This window comes from Rhizoctonia solani, chromosome 9, assembly GCF_016906535.1.
Source record: "Rhizoctonia solani chromosome 9, complete sequence".
NCBI classification, from domain to species: Eukaryota; Fungi; Basidiomycota; class Agaricomycetes; order Cantharellales; family Ceratobasidiaceae; genus Rhizoctonia; species Rhizoctonia solani.
Window position 1 is genome coordinate 582,955 of NC_057378.1, and position 23,689 is coordinate 606,643.

The following is a 23,689-nucleotide window of genomic DNA, read 5'->3' on the forward strand; positions in this document are numbered from 1 at the left end:
ATGCCTATTCCTTGTGAAGTAGTTGGGTCCATCCCACGACCACTCAAGCTCCAACGTGCATTTGCAGCGTATGAAGCAAGGCAAATGTACGCATCTTTGACCTATCGTGCAGCTGGTAATCTCATCTCAAACAACGACTCAGAACCTTTGAACAGCTCGAGCCGGAAATTAATCATGCTTGCGAGGATACGATTCGACGAATGGAGGACGCTGGCCAACTTGTCATTACTGACGGAGAGCAGAGGATTAGTTCTTTCGCGACATATCCTATCTTCGAGTGGGTGATTATCGCCCCACCCGTCTCTTCATGCTACTTACAAACCGGGGATAGTACACTGCACGGAACGGGACTAGCAGAGAATCTTGTGCTCGACGGACACGGTCAGGTCAGCAACGTTATTACACTAATTCAATGTCTAGAAGACTGACCTGGTGTATTTCGCCTCTGTATGCCCAGATGTTTGCAATGTATGTGTTCACCGGCCGACTAGCGCTCGGACTTGACTAACTCCCCGTTCCCCTCGGAAAACTTAAAATGACCCTATATCGTTCGGACTAATTTAACCCTTTGTATACGGACATAAATGGTGCCTGCTGCGCCCATGTGATTGCCCTAACACATAATCTCTCTGACTATATTCACTTTGACCTGACGGCCCGTTTCGGCGACCATTCCATCTCACTCCAAAAGCTTTGCCGACGGACATGAACGCCGTCTCCCACGTCTGGTTTCGGGACCGTTTAGGTTCAAGACTTTTGCTGCAGATTACATGGCTCAGGGTTTACACTTTGCCCAGAACTTGGTGAAGCAGGTGAGTTTCGTCATAACTGCATCCACTTTGGATATTTTCATCCCTTCTTTTACTATACAACTGCCTGATTGCTCTACTTTGATATTATATCCTTCGTTTTTAGATGTTGACAGTCTTTTAGGCAGTGGTTGCACCAAGTATGCTCAGTTTACTGTACCCTTTGAAATCGGAAATACCGGGCTACACCCGCGAACAATTTTTAGCTGATCTGTGTGACCAGGTTCGTTTTACGTTCTACATCATTTCGAGTAACTTCTAACATCAAAATTTTTCAACTATTCATTGATGCAATGCAACTATCATTTTCTCGTTCATATTCAATCTACGGCCTCGTAGTGCGAAACAGATATTCGCAAATGCTTCCAGGCTGGAGCAGTCCGCGTATCGATAGATTTCACTGAGGGACGGCTCGCTCTTAGGAACGACAGTCGAAATCCGTGGACCGGGTGAGTGCTATCCTTTTCGAAGACCGAGACTAGACTACGGTTTCTATGTTGGAGGTGTGCTTCTTCCGTACATCCCAATTCCACATGTCCCTGCAATGTGAATCGCCAACCTTTGTTGTTTCCGTTCGACTAACGAGCGCCTATCAGTGAACGTTTGCTAGACTTTTTCCTCGAACTTAACAATCGGGTGATCAATCGGTTTACAGCCGTCGAACGTGCACATATCGGGGTTCATACATGTCCCGGTGGCGATTGGGACTCAACCCATAGTCTGGATGTTCCATACGAATTGTTGCTTAAGGAAATGTTTAGACTGGTAAGATCTAGTACTCATACGGATGATACTTCTTACTCACGCCTAGGGGTCTTACTTAATCATCGGTATTCCTGAACTTCTTTGACGATTTTTTAACTTTTGGGGTCGCTTATCATCTTTCATGGCTTTTGCAACTGTGTATTTGGAACCCGCTCGACTCATTGACAACGATTCGCTCCGTGAACGCTTCCAGAACGCAGGTTATTTTTTAATTCAATGTGCCTCTGAGAAAGACCGGAATAAAGTTTTCAAGCTCATTGGAAAACACATTCGGCGGGACGCGAATGGTGTCAAGCAGGTACGATATCAAACTAATTAGGCTCTATGTATGACGGCAGGAACTGAATTGGGGTAACGCTCTCGCCTGGCATTTTCTGCAGATGGCGTATATTGGGGTAACGAGTACAATCGACCCAAGGGTAGAATCTCCTGAGGAAATTGCTCAAATGTTGGTTGCCGCGACCAAGTATATTCCTGCTGATCAACTTGGTGCCACAGATGGTACGTCTATCAGTATTTGAGTTATTTCATCGCCAATTACAATTAACTCGGTATTTGCCGTCTTGTTCAGACTGTGGGTTCTCGCCTTTTTGCGATGACAAGAAGCCGTAAGAGTCCTTTCAACACTTCTTGCTTCACTCGCTAACTAGACAAATGCAGGAAACATGGTGGGTCGCCTGACTATGCTCGGGATATTGCCTTCCAAAAGATAGCAGCGCGGGTTAAAGGAGCCCGAATTGCCAGTGAACGACTGGGAATATAAATTAACTTCGGATCGACATTTGTTTGCAATGTGACACTACTCTCCCGCATAGATTTTCGACTGTATTTGTCTGCTGTATTTGTACCTTATTCGAGTTGTGTATGTATGCTTTTTACTTTCAACCATTTTGTGGATTTGGGGTGACATTTGCATTAAGTTATGTGGAGCACAGACACGTGGTACAAGTCATTTCGATCCTGGTTGCAAATGAACCATAACCGTAGTCCTAAGAATCTGTCACAGATCTAGGTGCAATACTGTAGTTTATTTCGTAGTCATGCGAGGCTTGTAAGACTCGGAACTCCAGGTGAACGAGATAATTTGCCACCGACTGTATTTGACTGCGTGCATACTTCCCTGCGAAGGCAAGACAAGGAATGTAGAATATGAACGTGTGATCCACGAGTTCGATCGATCGATATGATGGCACATGGTTGCAGTAAGAAGACGAAAATGTTATAACTACCGATCTGAATGGCTTCGCTCTCCCTGTACCTTTTCGACTGTCTCTCCCTTGTGAAGTGATGCCTATTCCAACTGAAGTTGTGGGGTCTCTACCCCGTCCAAGCTGGCTACAGCAGGCTTTCGGGGATTATGATCAGGGAAAGATGTACGCGTATATTTCTTCAAATATAAAGTTCCCTGTCCTTGAATCCATTGTGGTCTCTCGTAGTTGGAATAAATCGAGATCCATGCAGGGGCGTTTCGGCTGAGATTTTGAGCTAACCGATCTTCGTAGAACATATGAAGAATTGCAAAAATACCAAGACAAAGCATGTGAAGATTCAATCCAGCTTATGGTTGCGGCTGGAGAGCCAGTTGTTACCGATGGCGAGCAACGCGCTAGCTCTTTTGCTACATATCCTTTGACAGAGTGTGTGAAGAATGGTTTAAGTTCGCAATGAAGCTGTGTTATTTATGTGTACTGTCCTTGGTCTAGTACGCTTGGTGGAACCGGATTGGCAAAAAACCTTGTCGCAGACGGACAGGTACGTTACTTTATCCGACTCATCGGTCATTCGAAAGTCTAAGGCAGTGCTAAATTATCATCTAGTACTTTGCCTTGTACGTAGAGCTCCGTCACATTATGACACGGAGCGCTCATGGCCATAATAGCTTCGACGATGGACACCATCGTCAATTGCCTCGCCTGACCGGTGGTCCATTCCGCTACAAGACATATGCGTCCGACTATTTGCAAAAATCATCCAAGGGTGTATCGGCTCCGATGAAAACGGTGAACGGCCTCCGTAATTCCTCACGTTCGGTACTGACGTCGCGGTAATGAGCCTATAGGCTGTGATTGCACCGAGTATGCTAAGCCTTCTATATCCACTAGATGAAAATCTACCAGACTACACGAGGGAGCAGTTCCTTTCGGATCTTTGTGATGAGGTTTGAAAATTCCTTGTATGCGCCTCGTTGCAGGCTACTCACCAACTCGACTAGTGTGAGAAAGATGTTCGTCAGGCTTTCAATGCCGGGGCAGTTCGTGTTTCAATTGACTTCACTGAGGGACGCCTCGCCTCGAAGAATGACCCTCGTAACCCTTGGACTGGGTAGGTACCTTGCTCTCGGGTTGGTGTTAGTGGGTAGCGCTGATGAACTTTGCGTCGTTCTTTAGCCGCAATATGCTGAAGTCTTTTGTTGATCTCAACAATCGTGTAATCGATAGATTCACTCCTGAGGAGCGCAAGAACATCGGAATCCACACTTGTCCAGGAGGCGATTGCGACTCGGTGCATAGTTTTGACGTTCCTTACGAAAGTCTCTTACCAAGCATGTTTAAGATGGTAAGCCTTTCGTTTAGTTGGTGATGCATATCCTACTGCACGTGATTCCCTTGACAGAATGTCGGATACTTCTTGATCCAATGTGCATCCGAGATCGAAAAAGAGAAGGTATACAAGCTTGTCGGAGACAATATTCGTAAGGATGCGAATGGAGTAAAACAAGTGAGCTCTCTGATGGCTGTTCGGAAGAACAAAGTGATCAAAGCGAGAGCAAAAACATCTCAGGTTGCATTTATCGGGGTTACCAATCCATCAAACCCTACGGTCGAGACCCCGGAGCAGGTGGCTGATGCTCTAGTGGTTGCCTCGAAGTACATTTCCAAGGATCAACTTGGCGCAACTGACGGTTGGTAGTTGAAATTAACTGCGTCACTAACTAACTCGAGCAATATCCGTAGACTGTGGGTTTTCCCCATTTAGCATTGATTCCAAGCCGTACGGGGTCACCTTCAATCTGAAATAATCATAGCCTTACTTTGTTTGCATTTCAGGAAACACGGCTCTCCCGACTACGCCCGTGATATCGCATTTATGAAGATCACGGCTCGAATCAAAGGGGCAAAGATCGCCAGTGAGCGGCTCGGGGTTTAGACAATGGTAGATAGTGTAAATAATAATTATTGTAAATGTGCGATTTTATATGTTGTTTTAACTTGCAATAGCTTGAAGATCGGGACAATTCAGGGTTTGTATTGCTTGGAACCTCTACATATGAAAACATAGACTTCATTTTTTCAAGGGAGGCAGGCGTTGCTAACGTAGATGTGTATAGCCACCGCCCCAAACAGGAGGACAATCTCCAGGCCAAATGATGCATACACCTTACTAGAATGGGTTTCCCACGTGACAATACTGCAACCGAATAGGCCACGATTAGCCTCGGACGTCATTGTTATGTTTGATTCATACATCTACTACAAACAACCATGGAAGCGGCCACTGGCGTGCCTTTTGGCTACCTTTCAAACGAAGTAGTTATTCAAATTCTTCATAATTGTTCATATCAGGATATACTTCGGTTCGTATTGGTAAGTGTCTATGCTTTTTCTTTGCCATCAAAGCAGTTAAATCCCAGTATTTAGACATGCAAAAGGAACCATGACATAGTTGCAAAATCTGTCAGTTTGCAGCTCCACATGGAACTTGAGGTGAATGGCCTCGAGGTTGTCAAGGAGCTGCAACTGAAAGGCGCAAGCTCCGTGTCTTCTTCAATATTGGAAGAGCTGAATTGCTACAGAAATGGTTAGTGTGATGTTCATTGATACAGAAAAATTAATAATCTGTGGTTGAGTCAGCCTGGCTGAAACCAGAGTTCCGTGCTCCAGTTGAACGCCCTGTAGGTCACCCAAGGGTACTGCGCTGGGAGCTCCACAACAACTCTTACTTCAAAGCCTATTCTTCATTTGAGCCTCATGAATATCCTGATACTCTCCAAATTATACCCTTGGACTCTATGCCTATGGCCCCTTCAGTCCATTTTCACACCAAGTTTTATAGGTTCACACTAGATCCTATCCAAGATTTGGCTGTCCTGGTCGTCATGATCCCTGAACGGTTTGTCGTCATCGCAAAATACGTAATAAAACTATTGACATAGTTTCTCAGGTCTAAGTGTGTAGAATTGCACATTCGCTCGCTCACTACTGGAGAACTACATGCACAAGCTCGTCGGCCCAACTTGATTATCGAGTTTGATTTTGATGTTTCAGCCCTCGCTCACGCGGGCTTCCACTACGCTCCCGAAGTTTTGGGGTCGGTTCTAGCAGTCCGGTTCAATAGCAAGGCAAAACGAATGTACGAGATATTAACTTGGGACTGGAGGTCTGGGATTTTGCTTCATCGCATCAGTTGCGAAAATGGAACTGGCGACGCTCATTTCATCAACTCTTCTCATATTGCTGTTTTTGCCGCTACTATCCGGCCCACAGGGAGTCGGCTACTTCGAGATATCGCACTCTCTATCTATGACATAGGCAATCCAGTAAATCACAACATCGAGGCAGAAAATCATTACTACGTATCTAAATATCCTACCTTAAATCCTTCTATGACGTTCAATTTCCCAAAACTGCGTGACTCGCACTCGGTCTTCTCGATAGGATTCATGGCAAGATCAGACCCTGTTCCAGGTCGTGTAGTTTACACTCGCTATGTCTCGTTTTCCCACCCCCAAAGCATCACCCTAGGTCTAGTCCTGTCTCTATTTCAGCATCCCGTCTCGCAGAATAATTTGGGAAGCATTCGTGAATTCCGTGGATTTGTCAGCACTAGCCTCCTCCTCGATCATCTTGCACAATCTCGTGGCTCGCATGAACTTCCAAAGGTCTTGTCCTGGGATCAATGGGGGGAGAAAGCTACCAGGTGGTTCCCAGAGAGTGAAGTGGATTTGTCGTATTCTCAAATGTCTGGCTCTCGATATGTTTCAGTCAAGCATGGACCAAGCGGGCTTCGTGGACTTCATCATTTGGTGATCACTGATTTCAACACGCCGATTGTACAAAGGCACCAGGTCTCGGACCATCTACTAACGCCATATTCATACAAGTTTGAAAGAAAGGGGGATAATATCAACCTCCTTCATGCCAATGGTTCAACGACCAATCGACCAACGTCTCCTTCTGAGGATGCCCCGACTCTATCTGACAATGCGGTGATTATAATGACACTCGGGAGTGATGTGCCCGGTACATTCGAAGTGGGCTTCGAAGAGACGATTGTATCGAGATTACCCTGTCGGGTTATTATTCGAGTCAATCCCGAAGCTCCTCACGATGGATGGCTCTTGGACGGCAGCCGTCTTATTGGCATCAAGGTGAGAGTACTTTTCCGCGTCCTTTTAACCTGCAGTATTGATGGCCCGTGTTTCAGAATTATTTGAGTGAATACCCGACTCTGACCGTTTATGATCTGCAAATACCGGCCTGATATGTCTTTCTGTCTTGGATTCTCTGAGCAACTAACATTAATCTCGTCGAGAACAATTGTGTTGTCACTGTCTCTGCGTAATGTAATGGTTTGTGTCCACATGTGTAGTCTTGACAATTAGGGTGCTTTGCTTGTGTAAAACTATTTGGGTTCCCCTGCTACTGATTTCTGCTGGCTATATGCATACCGTGTCTTCGGCTGGGATAGTATCATAACATGTTATAATTAGTAGACTGCTTCCGGCGACGCGCCCAATATAACAAGAAGCTCGAATCCAGGCCGAGATCTTCTTAATATTGACCGTTATTTTCCTGAGAATGCAGTAATTTTCCTAAAGACAAGGCAAGATGCCATTTGATAGGACAGGAATACAAAGTCAGGTTGCCCTCACCCTCAGAATACAATTGAGATGTGGTGTATCGGAAAGCATATATAAAACGTTAGATCAAATCAGTCAGAACTTCTCCTATTCTCCCGCTCTGGTCTAGACTTGAGTTTACTCCGGATGGTGAAATCTCCCTCAGCCAACCTGGATTTACGGTTCTGTATGATGATACAACTAAAATTGTGGTCAAGCGATAGGTCAAAGAACATACCTCTTCGTATTCGTATGCGCTTGTGATAAATGCGACTCGATATTGGGGATGTTCGCGATTGAACCATTCAAGCATCATCCATGCATTATCGACAGTGCCGCAATTGACAGTAGTGAACCCTCTAAGCGTTTTGTCAGATAGACTAGCAAGCGAATGAGGCGGCCCCGTACTTGAATTTATTCGTGATTTTGTCCTTGACTAACCTAAAGTAAACATGCTGATGCGCCTTTAAATTTTGTAGAAATACTCACTCAATTTATATCTTTGGACGCACTCAAAAGTGTCGAGAAGACGCCGGAAGTCAAAGGCTGCGTCTGGGGAGGTGGGTGTCCCGAGTACCATCAACGTATTTGTTGGGCCATCTTCGTACAGGGAGCGACCAAAGGAAAGGTTGTGCTCTTGGATAAGCATACCGCCCACAGTCGTTCCATATAGTCGTTCCTTAGCTCTTTCGGCCGTTGTGACATCTTCAAACGCTACCGCAGCCACGCCGAGAAAGTTCCCAGGCTCTGCAGCCACTACGAATGTTTAAATTAGTATAATGACCTATGCCTCGAGAGAGATGCCTACTGAATCTCAGAGACTTGAAGTATGGGCACCTTTCTTTGACTAAGTCTAACACTTCGAGATATTGGATATCCAAGGGCAGACCAGAGATGTGTAAAACATGGCTGGGTTCGTTGCGCGAACTGGATCTTGATTTGTTTGGTTTGACTTCCGTCGCGTATCCCTGGATTCGAATCGGGGATTCACGCAAGTGTCTCATGCAGTAACTGCGCCAGCTCGCTGTCAAAGTGTAAGAATCCGAATCCTCCTATTAGCATGGTAAGTAACAAGACATGGGTTTGGCAATGAGAGTTTACGATTGGTCGTATCCTTGTAGTCTCGCATAGTGCCGGAATTAAATACTGTACAATGAGATTAATTCTCTACGCGCACAGTCAAAGTGCTTACTGAGCTCTGTTTTTACAATGCCTGGTAGAACCGAGAATGCCTGTCGAAATTCTTCATCGGTGGTGTGGGATGGTATATTGGCGATATGCAGTGAAGATCGCTTTCGATTATTACCAGTTAGCTCAAGATTTTCTGGCGCAGTTTGATGTTGAGACGAGGACAAGGTCGGCTTGAAAGCTCAGAGCCGGAGATTGTGAGACGGCAGAGAGTGTGACATTGCGCTTGAGAGAGATGTTTTTCAAGGGCTGCGTCACGGGGCCACCGAATATTCTGTGTCCTATAATGATTGATTGCGTACAGTATCTCCTTCCCGCAGCGTAGAACATGATCGCAGTCCAAGGATGATCGAGGAAATTATTATGGTTGTCTGCAAAGCCTTCAAGCGCCTGTGTAACCTGTAACTGCCCCATATAGGCGCTGGTGCCTGTTCCTCATTTAGCCACCGCCCCCGCCCACACTCGTCATCCCCACCACCACATTCCATCTGATCCAGTCCTCGACCCTAGCATTAGGCAACGTGCCAGTCGCGTACCTATATATACGCCATCGATCTACTTGACTGTAACCGACTACCACAACTCATTAAGACCGGCGATCATTGACTTGCTGAACACGAGTTACCCGCCATGACGAGTATATTGGGGGCGTTTGTTTTTGTCCTGGTGATGCTGGGACCTATCGCAATAGGTCTCGCTATCTCAGTACCCATCGCAGGAGCCATCGTTCGGTACGTAAATCTCGGTCATTTCCGCAGCACTCGCGTAACGACCAATCCCGGGGTAGGTTACGAGCAAACTATACGCCCAAGGGCCTTCAACTCAACCAAGAAGAAGATATCAACGGAAGCTCTCACGTTGCGCCGGAAGCACGTGTCGGTCCGGCAGTCGACGGTATAATCAACATGGGCCGCCGTATCTTTCGTTTGGAAGGTTGGCCAGGCTTCTACAAGGGTTTCAGTATGTATGAACACTTGCACTCGCTTCTCTGTACTGACGTCGCCCAGTGCCTGCGCTCGTCTCGACGGTCCTGCTCACTTGGTGGGCTATTTTGACTATTCCCGGACACGCCAAGTACAAGCCCCGTTCATCCATGCACATACCAGCTACAGGTGTGTTTCGTGGCTTGCTCTATGGATTTGGGAGCCTCGCTGTGAGCATCCCATACGAGATCCTCTTCAATCGGTAAGCCAATTTTGAATTCATTTCGGGTGGGTCTAACTGCGGTGGTGCGCCAGGGCTGTGTGCACGCCCCATCGTTTGCCCTGGTTTAGGCCAATGGAAGCGCTGCGAATTATTCTCACCCCTTACGAGCTTCGAAAGCCTTGGGTGCTATACTTGACTCCAGGATTATTGGCCGCCAGGTGAGAGCATATGGTATTCTTATTGGCCCAAATTAATTTATTGTAATAGGATGTTAATCGTTGTCTGGGTTGTTGCCATCGCGCGTATCGTCCGTGCCATGCTTCTTCCATCCGTAAGCCGTGACGTCTCGACTCTCGCTATCTGGTCACTTAACCATGCTTCTCGCTTAAGCTCTCCGATGGACTCTCGAGTGCACACGACACGGATGACCAAAATCGCATGACTAAATTCCTCAACATGACGAACTTTACCATCTTTGTTCTATTCAGCATGTCATCGACCGCTATCTTGTGCCCTCTCGAAGTCCTAGCCACTCGCTTGAGCGTACAACGCAACCACCCCACGACAGATGCTGATTGCGCGATCGACGGCATGGCCGATCCCGCGGCGGATTATATCGGAGAAGAAGAGGACGTCATCGCTCTGAGGAGTGAAGAAGATCCATACATTGGATTGGCCGACTGCGCCAGGAGAATGATTGACGAAGAGGGAATCAGCAGCTTGTTTAGGGCTTGGTGGTTGACCATGATTGCCGTAACCTTGGGCGGGTTTGCTTAATCCTCGACGGAATTCGACCCGCGGGCGTCAAACGGCGATACGGAAAATTTTAATCTGAGCCGCTTTGAATGTGTATTGTATAGTATTGGACGAATGGACAATAGAATCGCCTTTCTTAATAAGGGAGTTGTCCTTTTTTATGACTAATACAGGGCCAGTGTGATGCGGAACTGGACAAGCAAACGCGGGTTTCTTGGTCACTGGATGAAGTGCAGGCAGACTGCGAATTGTAGAATGAGGTAGTGCGATGTAGCTGGCGCCTTCGATATCACGTGGTTGCCAACTCACAGAGCGACTGCGAACATCGACCACGTCCGGCGGACGGACGAATCTGGCAATGCGTTCATCGTCTTTTCTTCCCGCCCACCCCCATCCATTTCACCACGTTTACCGAGCGCAGGTGGCCCACCCGGCCCGCGAGTCGCACTCACGTCTCGGGGGGCTCGTCTCACGTCCGAGCCCGCTAACGCGGTTGGGGCGTCCCCCACCTGCCGATTGCACTCGACACCGTGGCGGCAGGCTGCCCATGTAGGCATGCACGCATATATGGGCAGGTATCGGAAGCGACGGGCCCTAGGCTCAGTCAGAAATCAGCAGCCACTCGGTGAAGAATGTGGATCGCATGATGGGCTCAGTACGAGCGGTGCCTCGAGATTCTCTCGAAGAGAATACTGTAGAGGTGCCGAAAATGAACACGGCCAAAGGCTTAAAGCACAGGAGGCCGGAGTGAGAAACGTCATGGCAAAGGCTTACAATTCATATAAATGGAAGCCCGTTTGCTCATAAGGAAGCAGTACATATAGCCCCAAACTTTCAATGAGTGCATTTACTCAAAAAATGATGCGTGCCTTCAGTCGTCCCATACCAAGGATTCTAGCCAGTTAACTTTGCTAAAAGACGTGCCCCCACCAGGGATTGAACCTGGGACCTCATCATGTGCAAAATTACGTAGCTATAGATACGAGTGATGCGCTCTACCACTGAGCTATAAGGGCTTGCCCAGAGACCCTATAGTAGCAATAGGACCCGAATTCAATTGGGATAAATGATAAGCGAAAAGAACACAGAGCTTTAATATTACTTCACTAGTTATGCAAATGTCGCAAAAATGCTGCAAGTGAGCGTGAGCTGAGGTTGAGAGAAGAGGCAGAAGGTCACTCTGTGTCCCGTGAGGGGACCTAATTAAATAGTTAATCACCCCGCAATCTACATGATATACCTTATATGTTTCTGTACTAATCAATGTATCACATATTTCAGTCTATTTACAAACAATTCACCCTTGTTTGATGATTGGCAGGATTACAAAATTGGGCCCGCCACTGTTATGGAATTGCCGTGTGAGATTGATCACCTTGGATTTCCAAGAAGTAGTCTTCAATCCCAATGTCAAGCGCGCTGAACACCATCTCAGAAGTTTGTGAATGTAAGCGTGCAAAACCTTTCAGGAGTCTGATAGTTACATTGTGACGCCAGGGCAGAGATTTGCTGAAGTCACGCTTCAAGCCTTGTTCTACTGTTGATTTGCCCCCATAGACTGGTTCTCCCATGTTTTACCAGCTCCCGTACCAAGCCTAGGCCCTGTTGCCTTTAGGAGCCACCTATGCATGAGGGCGCGCCTATATGGGAAGACCTGGCAGCGCGCAACCTAACTTCAGTGCGCATATACTTGTTTAATACCCCCAGATTGGGACGATCGAAGGCGCTCGTAATTTGTCTTCATCAGTATGAATGATGATTCTGTGATGGGTTTCACTGCTCCATCGAGTGCGTCCGTCGCATAGGCTTGTTCCATAGGGTAACATGTCGTTGATGCATAGATAAATAGCTCCCCAAATCGTTTGGGGGTAACAGTCTATTTAGCCTCCGTCGACTGAATTTCCCTTAGCCTGCGGAGCATGTATATGTTTCGTTGCCGGTTCTCATGGCTTCCCGTCTAGATCATGCGGTACCAATCGGATTTCGCTGGATCCGTCGATCCTATGGGCCAGTCATTCACAGATCTCTTTCCGGACCGACTTGAGACAAGGGGCCGGATAGAGAGGTCGTAATTGGGCCATATTATTCAATGGAACGGGCGTTTTACCAAGGTATATTATTCAATGCCGAATGCATATCTGGGATCCTCAAATTAATATCCCATTAGGACCGTATACGTATGGATGTGTCACTCTGAAATCACTGGAGTGAAATAATTACGGACAGAAGTCAAACGAACACCGAATCTATCTACGCACCGGACAAAAGTGCCCAGATCCGGTTATAATTGTTCCACAATGACAGAGGATGCCAATGACCGGTAGCTCCGACAAGGGACATCTATCGGAATTGATGGAGAAGGGAACTTCCTAATTTGAGCAGGCACATTATCGGAATCGGGCATTGCCCTGCGCAACAGTCTGGGAATCGAAACATGGACTATTATTACCTATGAATGCAGAATGAGCTCAATTTCTTTACCGTACCGCATGCACGCTGTTTGTATGACGACAGTGAGGGGGCAATTGAGAAACACGGCAGCGCGTTGGAAGTCAAGGCACCGCTTTCATAATCAAGACCCTGAGAGACAGGTGTGGCAGTGCGGGGTTTGAATGGTTTCTTTATCGGAGCACTGCCTGAACGGGCGACGCAATGAGTTTGGCTCATGGGGTATATAATCCCCGGTGCCCAGTGGGATTGATCCACCACCACTTCTCCTACTCGTTTACGGTCACCACTTGCTCCAATCGAGGTCGATTAGACGACTTATCATGTCTCCTACACGACACTTTTGCTGCTGCTTGCCCGTTCGACTGGGTACATTCGTACTCTCCTTTGGGTCGATCATCACGTCCGGGGCGTATGCTGCGACGATTTGGTATGCAGTTTACAGTGAGTAGCACGAGTTTATTCCGGATTACTAAACATGCTAATGAATAAATAGTGTCCAAGAACCTGAAGCAAGCTCAGCTCGACAAGCCCCAGGAAGTTGCGTTTGTCGTAGCAGGATCGATCTATTCCTTCCTGTTCATCCTCTCGATGTTTGGTTTTATTGGTGCTATAACACGCAAGCGCTCGTTCGTCTCTGCCTATGCACAGGCCCTATGGTACATGCTTGGCTTCCAACTCGCGTCGGGTGCATTCTTTATCTACACGCTCTATCGTCAAAAGAAGGTTCATATCGACCAGTGTGTGGACGAATTGAAGGCCAATAACCCTCCGGCCAACGTCGATCTTGTCAAACTTTGTACCATTGCGACGCGAACATGGAAGATTATATACATTGTTGTCTTTGCGTTCAGCTTGCTACTACACGGATGTGAGTCCTCTCCCTGACTTCTCTTACTTTTACGTACTGACAGATATTAATAGACGCCGCTTTGATCGTTTCCCGCTACGTCGAACAACTTAGCGCTGAACAATCCTACCGCCATACCCACAAGAGCACCTCTGCCGCCTTCTCTGCTTCTGGGTCTGGCTCCGCCTACTATCCCCACCATCCTCTCGGAGAGAGCACAGATAACCTCACTCAACACCACGATGGGAAACAAGATTACCCATACGCCACTGCTCAGCACTCTTATGGCCGTTCGAACGTTTAAACAAATCTTATACTCTGGGCGTTTAGGTTGTTTGCTCTTGGGTTAATGGCTTGCTTGACCACGATTCCTTTTTCAAAACGCCTTGTATTTATCTTATCATGTATCGTTCCTTGTTCTTGTTCTTGTGAATTCATGTAGTTGAACGTTTTATCATGACGTATGGTGCCGTAAGGCTCCCGGCCTGCTTGGCCATAGGGGGTATATGCCCGAACGTCGCGAGAGACGGAACATAAATTGGCGCACGTGTTCGGTGGACTATTATTAGAACGGTATAGAGTGGACTCAGTGGAATAGCTCACACTATATATGCACACCCACCCCGGCGCTCTGTAAACGCGATATAAGTGACGCATATCGATTTGCGAGTTTGTATGCTTGTAACTGACTTGGGCACATGGTCCGTCAATGTACAACATTTGGTTCCTACCAAAATCGCAAAGGATTACAGTCTACCAACCAGCGCTCATATTTGAGAGAGAATGCTATTTATCCGCTTTCAGACCACTGGGTTTCAGGCGGGTTAAGCGCCCTTGTTACTTCACTTGGCCATTCGACACGTGACTCTCCACACTTTCCGCAATGGACAGCCGTCTGAGGTCACGCCAGGTAGGAGCAGGGGCCAAGCGGGACACGCTGGCGGCTCAGCTCGAAGAGGGTAAGATAACCTATTATTTACTCACAGCTTACGTTCTTATTTATATGTTGTCATTTTTTGTTCCAGATCCTTCTCTCTCGAGCACCCGCCGCTCCCAGCGGGCTGCCCAACACGCAAATTCCATGTCCAAGAACCTATGGGAACGTCGCGTTGTATTAGCCAACGAAAGGATATCTCAGCTGGAAGCACAGATTATCGAACGGGATGCTGCACATGCTCGATTACAGGCCGAAAATGGGAGACTTGTTGAGAAGGAGAAGGCTGCTAGAGAAGCAAAGGCTTCGTTAGAGACTAATGTTACCAAGCTTAAAGTATGTTCAATTATTTTTGGGTATCTTACTCGGAGGTTGATTGTGTACTTTCAAGGAAGATGCAGCGGCTAGTACGGCTGCCTGGGCCACCAAACTGCGAAAATTGACAGACTCCAATGCCGAGTTCCAAGATGCGAAGGAAGAATTGGCCAATACTGTCCAGTCTTTAGAATCCAAAGTTTCTCTTTTGGAAAGAAAGGTGTGTTGGAAGTTATATTTACTTTTTTTAGTCAGAGGTTTGAATAAACTTTGTTTATTTGTTAGCTATCAACAACCGAGAGTGAACTAGAAGCGTCACAGACCCAGCTCACCATTCGACAAAATTTGACCAACACACTACGAGACCAGTTGGACGAAGTGTTATCGGAGAACAAAATTCTAAAGGCCAACAGTTCTGGGGCAAATGCCGGCCGAGACAAAGAATGGACAGTGATCAAGGATGAACTTGCTCGTAAGTACATTCGTCGACCCCCGAACAACATATTAAGATTGGCCTACCTATACACAGGGCAAACATCTCATATTACCCAGCTCACCCGCCACAATGCCCAGCTCACACGACAACTTCAAGCACAGCAAAACGCCGAAATCTTAGCCGAGGAAAACCGGTCGTTGCAAACCAAAGTCACAGAGCTCAATGCCGAGGTTCAACGAATGGCCAAGACCGAGGCCGAGTTGCGTGTTGCTGCCAGTGCTTCCACCCGTACCCGGGCTGAGCAACAGGTCGAGAAGGAGAAGGAAGAGTTAGAAGTCGAGGTGACCAAGCTGCGCGTCCAGAATGCCAAGTTATTGGACGAAGTTGGGGAGCTGAAGAGTAATGTTGGAAAAGTCAAATCCAAATTGAGCGGAACGAACAATGTCTTGGGCAGAGAAGGCGAGGACGCTGATGATGTGGAAGACGATTCTGAAGCTCAGATTGCGGATTTGGAGGCGGAGGTAGAGAGGATGAGAGGCATAGTTGCGGCGTTGCAGGTCAAAGTCCGTATTGGCTCCGAAGAGAGAAAGGTGCTTCGAGGGATTTTGGTGCGTTGCCATGTTTGCATTTAATTTTGTTGCTCACATTGGGTCCAGTCTACCACTTATGCCGATGCCGATGATGCTCTGACAGCTCGCGTTGAACAGCTGGAGAAGTTGTTGGAGCAGAAAGACGCAGAGGCTGCAGGTACGTTATTCACTACTCGTGCCAGAATGTCTTTGTAATTTGTGATCGTTTATACAGCCGACTCTGTCGATATGTCGATGCGCTCGCAAATTGGAGATGCGACGTTTAGCACCGTTCGATGGGAGGCTATTAGGGAACGAGAAAAGAGGGAAAAGGTCGAAGAAGGTTGGTCTACGAGCCTATTTATCACTCACTAGCCACTTCTTCCATCTTTCCTGACGCCAAGAAGATATGTACTGACTTCTTTGTGTAGAAATGGCCGAACTCACGAAGCAGATCGAAGCGCACGAAGAAACAATCGAGCAACTCGAACAGACGCTGTTCGAATTGCGTGGTGAGATTGCGGCTGGTACTCACGATGAAGTAAGTGGATCATACGATACCTGTTCTCCGTAATCTGATGTTGGTTTAGCCGGGTACTCGTACACTTCAACTTGCTGACAATCCCGAGGCTCGGTGGTTCGCTATGAGGGAGGAAGAAGTAGGAAGGATGAAGGAGGAAATCAACGTCTTGCGAGCTCGTATTACCGAGGGAGGGTCAGGGGTAGCGACGGCTGCAGATGGAGGTGATGGGGTCCCACGAGAGACATACGAGAATCTACAAAGGGAGAAGGAAGAACTTGAAGAAGTTGTAAGGCAAAAGGAGAAGCGACTTTTGCGCTTGAAATCGGTACGTGATTCGATCATGATCGAGGGCGATGTGCTTATTTTTTCGATCAGGTCTTCCAATCCAAGGCGGTTGAGTTCCGAGATTCGATATCATCGCTGCTCGGATATAAGCTCCATTTCGAGCCGAAACACGTTCGTTTGACCAGCGTCTATGACCGGGATATCGATCTCAAGTTTGCGTCTGGGGGTGGAAACCAGGCCGTTATGGGAGTACGTATCTTTCATACCAAATTTTCATATCATACCATATCTAACGTCCATGCTTAGCCTATCCGAATTGGCGGTGGTGCCCAAAACAAGGAAGAGATTGAAACTCAAGTATTAGAGCTAAAATCCATCTGGGTCGACCAAAAACAAAATGTCCCGTGTTTCTTGGCTCAATTAACGATGTATGCATACGAGCGCGCCGAGATGGGATTGAGTGATTGGGCTGGATTGGACGGTTAAGTGTTCTTTGTTTTCTGACCGGATGTTATGTGCAAAGTTTATGTGTAATTCTGTAGCATTTATTTTTAATTCTCTTGTCCCCCGGTGTTTGTATCCAAATAGGGGGAAGTCTGGGCCTCAAAAGTGAGCGGTGATAATATTGTGAAATAAAGTTACGATAGCTCTGGAGAACACTCGGATTCGTGGTCTCTGCAGAATCCTCGGTTTTAGAAAAGGGTACAAGAGTTATTCCTTGGATATAGTCTAATTATCCACAGAAATGATATATTTAAAATATAGAACGTGTGGTAAAGGAACTACATGATGAGGTACGCCCTAGAGAGAAGAGAATGGGATTGAATATACATATACATTACTCAGACTACATTACTCAGACAATAATCCCTTCCTTTTGGTAACATATTAAGAGATCGTCTTCCATTATTTACTGGAGCAATGCCGAAAGCTGAGGTGTGAGAAAATCACGAGAATAGCCACTTTGAGCCACCTCAACCTATTGGAACGTGCGATCACGTAAAAATCCAAGTGGATGCTATTCAGTATACTTCATTTAATTACGGGATGGAGGTTAATTTAGACCAATGTAACTTTGTCAGCCCCCTGAGTGAGTCCCCTTATAACCCCTATTTTGACCAGGCTCCTCACGTACCTCCTACCACCACATTCCTCTCCACAGTACATTTTATCATTGACAGGACTCAACATGGTACAAATACTGCCACAGTTTGCTACTCTTCTTGCCCTTACCTTGACGGTCGCACGGGGGGCCCCGCATACGAGCTCTGACCACGACCGCCGCTTTGTGATTGACGCTCAGCTCCCAGGACTTGTTCATGCGCATATTGCACGGGACGACTCGTCCCTGGAGCAGGTAAGTGAAGTGTCATTCATACTTTGCATAGGATTATAACTAGTTTTTAGGTCCGAGACGAAACCCCATACCAGATTCAAGCGTGGAACCCGTCTACGTGATGCCCTCCCAAATGACCCCTGTCGCGGCTCTCGGAAAGAACTCGGATCCTCATGTTCAGTTGGCACCTATTTATGATCCTTCGGAGCTCTCGAACAGGCGCCGTGGCCTTGATGATCCTATTGACGAGCCGGATCGGGAACATGATGAGCGATTCAACGCAAAGGGCGAACAAGAGCTAGAAGATCAAGAGGGCGACAAAGAAGACCCCATTCCTGAAGACCAAGACGAAGCGTCTTCGTTAGGCAAACGACAATATTATATTGACGGGGTGGTGAGTTGAAATCTACCCCTATCTCCTGAATTGCTATTGACTTTTAGATCGTAGAACGCCCCAGGACTTATTGTATCGCACTTGAACCCCTCTCTGTTGAGCTTTATTAACCACGAGGTAGCACTTTATGACATACATCGCCGAGGTCTACTTGATCCGCTCATTCCTATCCTTGGTTCATTGCCTGGTGTTGGAGGTGTCGTTTCTATTATTGCAGATACCCTAGGGAACGTCCTTAATGGTCTTCCTATTATCGGGCCGCTCCTTGGGGGACTTCTTTTATCCCCACACAAGTCTGCCAGCGCTCAGGGGGTGGATGGTGCGCCTGCTTCTCTAGAATACTACCTAGATGCGGCATCGATTCGAAACGCAACAACCATTTATCTGGTGGACTCGGGTCGTCCTTCACCTTTTGCCCTTGCTGCTCAGGAGGCCGGTAGCAATAGCACCATTGACGAACAACTTGTTTCGCTTCAAATGGCTTTTGTCAACCCCGAAACTGGGAAGATTGAACCCCATTGCGCAACATTCCAGGGAGGCTCCAATGGAGATCAGTCAGAACCAGCAACTCTTGCCGTTCAACCATGTATCACCGATGGTACGTCTCAAGAGCCTCATCCGAGCCAACTATGGGGCTTCAATCCCTCGAATGCGGTCGTCCGGCCCATGTGGAACGCTCAGAAGTCTGAAGGCGGCAAGTCGAAGCGCGCATACATTGTACAGTCTGCGGGTGGCCAAATGCGAGCGTTTCCGAGTCTGCTAACGATGGAATGGATAAGGTGGTATTAGTGTTCAAACCTTGGGAGGCCAATGGCACCAACTCTACTCAGCCCGGAGCGATGTATGATCCGAAGGAGGCTGGAAACTGGCAGTTCGATTTGGGGAATGCTACCGCGGGAGACTCGAGTCCGGCTGGTGCCAGTCCATGATCGAAGACTATGACGAAGGTGTACCAGTATTCATTGCGGGGAACGTCTAGATAATTTGACAGATACCGAACCCGGGGCCGTATCTACCAATAGATTCAAAATATTGTACGCATATAATTATGGAACTTGTATTTTAGCATTTTCAAACCGAATGACCCTTTAACCACTCAGCTTTGCAGTATGATGGAAATTGATGCCATTGGTACATGAAAGAATACAATTTACTACTGAGTCTGCGCACCATACCCACGAATCTTGTCCGCAAAAGACCATTCGGTTTCAGCCACAATGGATTCACTAATATTGACACCCTGTGACGTAACAGTAGCGATTTGGAACTAATAAAGTACTACCATTAAGTTTAAATTTGTTTAAATGCGGAATAGCAGGCCACACCTTGTTTAAGCTCCGTGCATCACGATAGAACAGCACCTTCATACATTCGACCAGCAGTGCTTTGCCTTCTTCTTCAGTCAAAGTAGTCTCACGTCCTTCAACTGCCTTGCGAAGTAGTGGAATGGCTATCATGGATCCATAACCCGTAGCAATCGTTGAAGCGGAATAAGTAGTTCCAAGAAGGTCAACATACCCCAAGAAGCTAAGCATAATATTAGGAGAGAGTTCAATTGAAATGAATGAATACTTACCTTTGGTCATCTTTGAAACCTCCTACAATCATCGAATTCCAAAGTGGGTTGATCTTCGAACGACGCGCGTACATCACCCGACTAAGGTATTCGTAGATCTCCTTCGGGCCGAGTTCATGGCCGTCCTCTTCGTTGCTCTCCTCAATCCTACGTAATGTTAGAATATTTCGTGTGAAAGCAATATCTGCTCACATGAGGTTATCCAAGAGATGCTGAAGATATTGGAAGTCACTCATATCGCCTCCAGCCCCAATGACAGTGTAATTTCCGACAGGATGGAGACGTCGGATATCCTTGAAACGTGCCAAGGAGCCATAGGATGCTATCATTCGAATAAAACGAGGTTTAGTAACGGTACAAACGTGATCAGAACCATACCAACCTAGATTATCCGCGGCGAGCATCACCCCATCTTTAAATCGGATACCCAAGACGCTGGTTCCGGTTACAATAGGCTGCCTACCAAAGGCTCAGGCATGTCTTCAGCTTATTTAAGATGTGTTACTACTGTGTTCGCTGAACACCCTCGGCAAATGCGCTTGTTTGGGTTGAGGTCGTGCATGGAGAGGGTATGTTCCATATGGATCGACCGTATCGTTTCTCTAGGCAATATATTTCGTTAATGCAACATGCTTTTACAAGAAGAAACCACTCACAGGCCTTCCCCAGTTTGTCGGAAAATGATCCATTATGCAGGTCGTGAACAGGTCAAGAAGCGACGCGTATGTGGGATGGCTTTGTCAGCAGCTATTGGGCAATGTGCAGTGGCTATACACCTACTCTCTAAGCGCCGAATGATCGACAACACTGTCCCTGGCTCGTGAGGTCATTGACGTGGGCGTGGACGTGGGTTGCAGCAGTCCATCGAGCTTTTGTTTTCTTGTTCGAAACCACGATAATAACTTAGAAATTCGACATCCCAACTAATAATAAAATGTCATTTTTTGGAGAGCTTTTACGAGATAAAAGCTACAAACCATACCAGCGTAAGTTGACTTCAAGCCAAATAATACATGGTTTCTATTAATTTCGATACGCAGTCGGCCTACGAGCTTTCGCAAGTCTAGGATTAATCAGCCCAGTACTCCTAGTGATCAACGCTCCTCATGGTCGCTTTTCCTGATAGTTCTTCCTCAAAGGGTTGGATAACTCGAGCATGGAATGCATTGTCATTGGACGGTAAGAGTCTATTTTCAGAAATCGCTATGAACCTTATAACGCTATCCTCATTAGGAACCTTTTCGTGGATTATTATGGAGCTACCCTCTCCTATCACACTATTATATGCCTTCTCACAACAAACAAAGTTATCTGATCTTTTACCACTATCCCTCACTCCTCATTCCGTTTTGCCGCTTCTCTTCGTTGGACATTACCTCAACCGTGCCATCATTTCGCCACTTCGGACCCCATCCCGATCAAGATCCCACCTTGTTGTAGTACTTGCTGCTATCGTATTCAACACCATAAACGGAAGCGTCAATGGCACATGGCTCGGTGTTGGAGCGCGTACTGGTTCGCTTGGCTGGGCTGATGTTCCCACCAGCTATTGGGTTGGAGTTGCTATGTTTGGGCTAGGCCTCTGGGGAAACATTTGGCACGACGAAGTGCTTTTGAAAATAAGAAAGGATAAGGACGGTGAGAAGGCCGAGAAGCCAAGGTATGCCATTCCATATGGTGGATTGTACTCTTTGGTATCGTTCCCAAATTATTGTGTGCGAGTGGTTTGAATGGGCAGGTAAGTTCGCTGGGAAAGCACGCACTCATCTGAGTTATCTCACTATTATATAGGCTTTGCTCTGGCATCTGGGTCTATTACGACACGTCTGCAAGAGAGCCTTACGCTGGGCCGTTACGGTGGGGTCTATATTACGCCCACCCTATTGTTCGTTCTAGTGGAGGTTGCTTTGATGCTTCCAAGAGCACAACGGGGACATGAGTGGTACCACGAAAAGTTTGACGATTATCCCAAGGAACGGAAAGCCGTCATTCCGTTTTTGCTGTAAATATTCATAAATTTGCATGCACGGACATTCATCACTTGAGCGCCTCCGAATGGCGCAAATAACTCTCACCAAGAGCTTTTGCTATTAGGCGAACGATAGTCGGAAGGTAGTGATTCACCCACAGTCTACATAAAGCTAGGGGTTACTCGTAATATCGTGAGGTAGCTCGGGCCGACGGAGATTCGAGTACGCTGCCATGGACTGCGGTCCGGAAAATGAAACAGACCTTTGGGAAACGTTCACCATGTATGTTCATATGAATGACCGCAAAGATGTAATGCGCATGTACAATGCTTACAAGCGCCACCCGTATACACCGGTCGAAATCGCTCCCGGAATCCGGGGTATTTGCAACTTCAACCAAGTTCGCGCCTTGAATCCAAACCACGTGACTGTTCTTCTCTCCTCACAGGTCCACACTTTGGGAGGATCTCCTCTTCTATAGCGCATTGTAATGCACACCTGTTCTGCCCCGAAATATCCAGTGCCCTTATTAAGACCCGTATCAATGCTTTATGGGCATTTTGATCTTCAAGTGCCACAAACGTTGATGTGTGTCAGTTCCTCATCGGTGAGGGGTATTGTTCGCAGGGCCGTTGGTCCAAGCGCACTTCTCTCACTATTGATCCCAATTGTCATCAATAATGTATAAGTAGAGCCTGCTCGACTATGGCTCGATACTAAGCAAGTATTCAGCATCAAAGTTTCCTGCCAGTACTCCGTCCGCTACTACGATGTCTTCTCGCAACCACACAGCCCTTTCTCACCCCACTCACGATGGCAAGCTTCATCCTTCTGTTACACCGCAACTAGCCCGTGCATTTGACGGTTTCTTTGTCAGCTTTCGCAAATGCCGCAGTTTCGCAAGATTGCGAGTCACAGAGCCTCTCTTCCCGTTTATACCGTGCTTGGTCGCTATTAGATGTACGTCATAGACATCAACCTTATTGTTCAGACCGGTTCCCTGATCAATATTGTTCGGGTCAATTTAGTAATTTGTCTAGCATGAGTGAGTTCTTGAGCTACTTTAGGTAGCCCCCTATTCGTTCTGTTCTGAATGCACATCTGTATTATGATTCTTTAGTTCTTGTTTTTACGCACATGTATAATTTAACGAAATCGAGTATGTGTTTGTCTCTCTTGATATGCGAAAATGAGAAAATGTGCTTGCGTAGCGAATTTCGAGAACGCCCGTGGCCAAACAGCGAGCCTCAGAAATCCAAAGACAGGCTGTATTCAGGTTTGTGAATATGTACGAGACCAATTCGTTCGTCGGTGTATATAATTCGAACTATCGCGCAACCGGTTATTAGCAAATATCTTTGAGAAAATGAGATTGAAAGCGATCAGCTCCAGGCCGTGGATCTCTCGTCGTTGTTAGCATATGTCGTCATCTGTTGACGCGAGCTTGAGCCACACATCACCCCGTTTATATCAAGAATGTGCTTATTTTCCTCTCCTTTTTGCTTGCGAGCGGCTAGAGCCCTCGTGACCACGAACCGCATGTTGGTTGG

The 23,689-nt window shown here is 47.0% G+C and overlaps 12 protein-coding genes and 1 non-coding gene across 13 annotated transcripts; 9 read left to right on the forward strand and 4 right to left on the reverse strand.

Annotated features, from left to right (window-relative positions):
• RhiXN_07712 (cobalamin-independent synthase, catalytic domain-containing protein) lies at positions 1-1,659 on the forward strand (the record flags this gene model as incomplete). Its single annotated transcript, XM_043327528.1, has 8 exons — positions 1-86; positions 143-277; positions 332-386; positions 458-468; positions 692-812; positions 1,149-1,258; positions 1,406-1,574; positions 1,621-1,659. 8 exons carry the CDS (start codon positions 1-3, stop codon positions 1,657-1,659), a joined length of 726 nt encoding a protein of 241 aa, XP_043182913.1.
• A 36-nt stretch (positions 1,660-1,695) lies between these two features.
• On the forward strand, positions 1,696-2,337 carry RhiXN_07713 (5-methyltetrahydropteroyltriglutamate-homocysteine S-methyltransferase; the record flags this gene model as incomplete). The annotated part of the gene is made up of 4 exons (XM_043327529.1): positions 1,696-1,872; positions 1,913-2,075; positions 2,146-2,182; positions 2,235-2,337. 4 exons carry the CDS (start codon positions 1,696-1,698, stop codon positions 2,335-2,337), a joined length of 480 nt encoding a protein of 159 aa, XP_043182914.1.
• A 524-nt stretch (positions 2,338-2,861) lies between these two features.
• RhiXN_07714 (cobalamin-independent synthase, catalytic domain-containing protein) lies at positions 2,862-4,721 on the forward strand (the record flags this gene model as incomplete). Its single annotated transcript, XM_043327530.1, has 11 exons — positions 2,862-2,947; positions 3,077-3,211; positions 3,278-3,326; positions 3,392-3,402; positions 3,454-3,574; positions 3,634-3,732; positions 3,787-3,896; positions 3,962-4,130; positions 4,188-4,476; positions 4,529-4,565; positions 4,622-4,721. The coding sequence occupies 11 exons, from the start codon at positions 2,862-2,864 to the stop codon at positions 4,719-4,721; spliced, it is 1,206 nt and encodes a 401-aa protein (XP_043182915.1).
• Positions 4,722-5,056: 335 nt separating this feature from the next.
• On the forward strand, positions 5,057-7,055 carry RhiXN_07715 (uncharacterized protein; the record flags this gene model as incomplete). The annotated part of the gene is made up of 5 exons (XM_043327531.1): positions 5,057-5,158; positions 5,213-5,372; positions 5,426-5,684; positions 5,736-6,942; positions 6,999-7,055. 5 exons carry the CDS (start codon positions 5,057-5,059, stop codon positions 7,053-7,055), a joined length of 1,785 nt encoding a protein of 594 aa, XP_043182916.1.
• Positions 7,056-7,505: 450 nt separating this feature from the next.
• RhiXN_07716 (RNA recognition motif protein) lies at positions 7,506-8,931 on the reverse strand (the record flags this gene model as incomplete). The annotated part of the gene is made up of 7 exons (XM_043327532.1): positions 7,506-7,598; positions 7,652-7,772; positions 7,926-8,169; positions 8,222-8,437; positions 8,515-8,559; positions 8,606-8,705; positions 8,761-8,931. 7 exons carry the CDS (start codon positions 8,929-8,931, stop codon positions 7,506-7,508), a joined length of 990 nt encoding a protein of 329 aa, XP_043182917.1.
• A 300-nt stretch (positions 8,932-9,231) lies between these two features.
• Positions 9,232-10,524, forward strand: RhiXN_07717 (mitochondrial carrier protein; the record flags this gene model as incomplete). The annotated part of the gene is made up of 7 exons (XM_043327533.1): positions 9,232-9,238; positions 9,293-9,332; positions 9,389-9,561; positions 9,609-9,786; positions 9,840-9,965; positions 10,015-10,078; positions 10,138-10,524. The coding sequence occupies 7 exons, from the start codon at positions 9,232-9,234 to the stop codon at positions 10,522-10,524; spliced, it is 975 nt and encodes a 324-aa protein (XP_043182918.1).
• Positions 10,525-10,551: 27 nt separating this feature from the next.
• Positions 10,552-11,060, reverse strand: RhiXN_07718 (uncharacterized protein; the record flags this gene model as incomplete). Its single annotated transcript, XM_043327534.1, has 2 exons — positions 10,552-10,744; positions 10,813-11,060. The coding sequence occupies 2 exons, from the start codon at positions 11,058-11,060 to the stop codon at positions 10,552-10,554; spliced, it is 441 nt and encodes a 146-aa protein (XP_043182919.1).
• A 364-nt stretch (positions 11,061-11,424) lies between these two features.
• On the reverse strand, positions 11,425-11,519 carry RhiXN_12412. The gene has a single exon. It is a non-coding gene; the product is annotated as a tRNA-Thr (tRNA).
• Positions 11,520-13,274: 1,755 nt separating this feature from the next.
• RhiXN_07719 (tetraspanin family protein) lies at positions 13,275-14,105 on the forward strand (the record flags this gene model as incomplete). Its single annotated transcript, XM_043327535.1, has 3 exons — positions 13,275-13,395; positions 13,448-13,822; positions 13,876-14,105. The coding sequence occupies 3 exons, from the start codon at positions 13,275-13,277 to the stop codon at positions 14,103-14,105; spliced, it is 726 nt and encodes a 241-aa protein (XP_043182920.1).
• A 579-nt stretch (positions 14,106-14,684) lies between these two features.
• Positions 14,685-17,349, forward strand: RhiXN_07720 (spindle assembly checkpoint component mad1; the record flags this gene model as incomplete). Its single annotated transcript, XM_043327536.1, has 11 exons — positions 14,685-14,760; positions 14,827-15,071; positions 15,127-15,270; positions 15,336-15,522; positions 15,580-16,094; positions 16,143-16,233; positions 16,291-16,398; positions 16,487-16,596; positions 16,646-16,903; positions 16,954-17,112; positions 17,170-17,349. The coding sequence occupies 11 exons, from the start codon at positions 14,685-14,687 to the stop codon at positions 17,347-17,349; spliced, it is 2,073 nt and encodes a 690-aa protein (XP_043182921.1).
• Positions 17,350-18,052: 703 nt separating this feature from the next.
• On the forward strand, positions 18,053-19,522 carry RhiXN_07721 (uncharacterized protein; the record flags this gene model as incomplete). Its single annotated transcript, XM_043327537.1, has 4 exons — positions 18,053-18,220; positions 18,264-18,593; positions 18,648-19,310; positions 19,373-19,522. 4 exons carry the CDS (start codon positions 18,053-18,055, stop codon positions 19,520-19,522), a joined length of 1,311 nt encoding a protein of 436 aa, XP_043182922.1.
• A 159-nt stretch (positions 19,523-19,681) lies between these two features.
• RhiXN_07722 (20S proteasome subunit) lies at positions 19,682-20,858 on the reverse strand (the record flags this gene model as incomplete). The annotated part of the gene is made up of 8 exons (XM_043327538.1): positions 19,682-19,688; positions 19,769-19,860; positions 19,919-20,120; positions 20,170-20,316; positions 20,362-20,491; positions 20,552-20,624; positions 20,694-20,771; positions 20,826-20,858. The coding sequence occupies 8 exons, from the start codon at positions 20,856-20,858 to the stop codon at positions 19,682-19,684; spliced, it is 762 nt and encodes a 253-aa protein (XP_043182923.1).
• A 417-nt stretch (positions 20,859-21,275) lies between these two features.
• Positions 21,276-22,175, forward strand: RhiXN_07723 (3-oxo-5-alpha-steroid 4-dehydrogenase; the record flags this gene model as incomplete). The annotated part of the gene is made up of 3 exons (XM_043327539.1): positions 21,276-21,348; positions 21,403-21,807; positions 21,961-22,175. The coding sequence occupies 3 exons, from the start codon at positions 21,276-21,278 to the stop codon at positions 22,173-22,175; spliced, it is 693 nt and encodes a 230-aa protein (XP_043182924.1).
• Between the last annotated feature and the right edge of the window lie 1,514 nt (positions 22,176-23,689).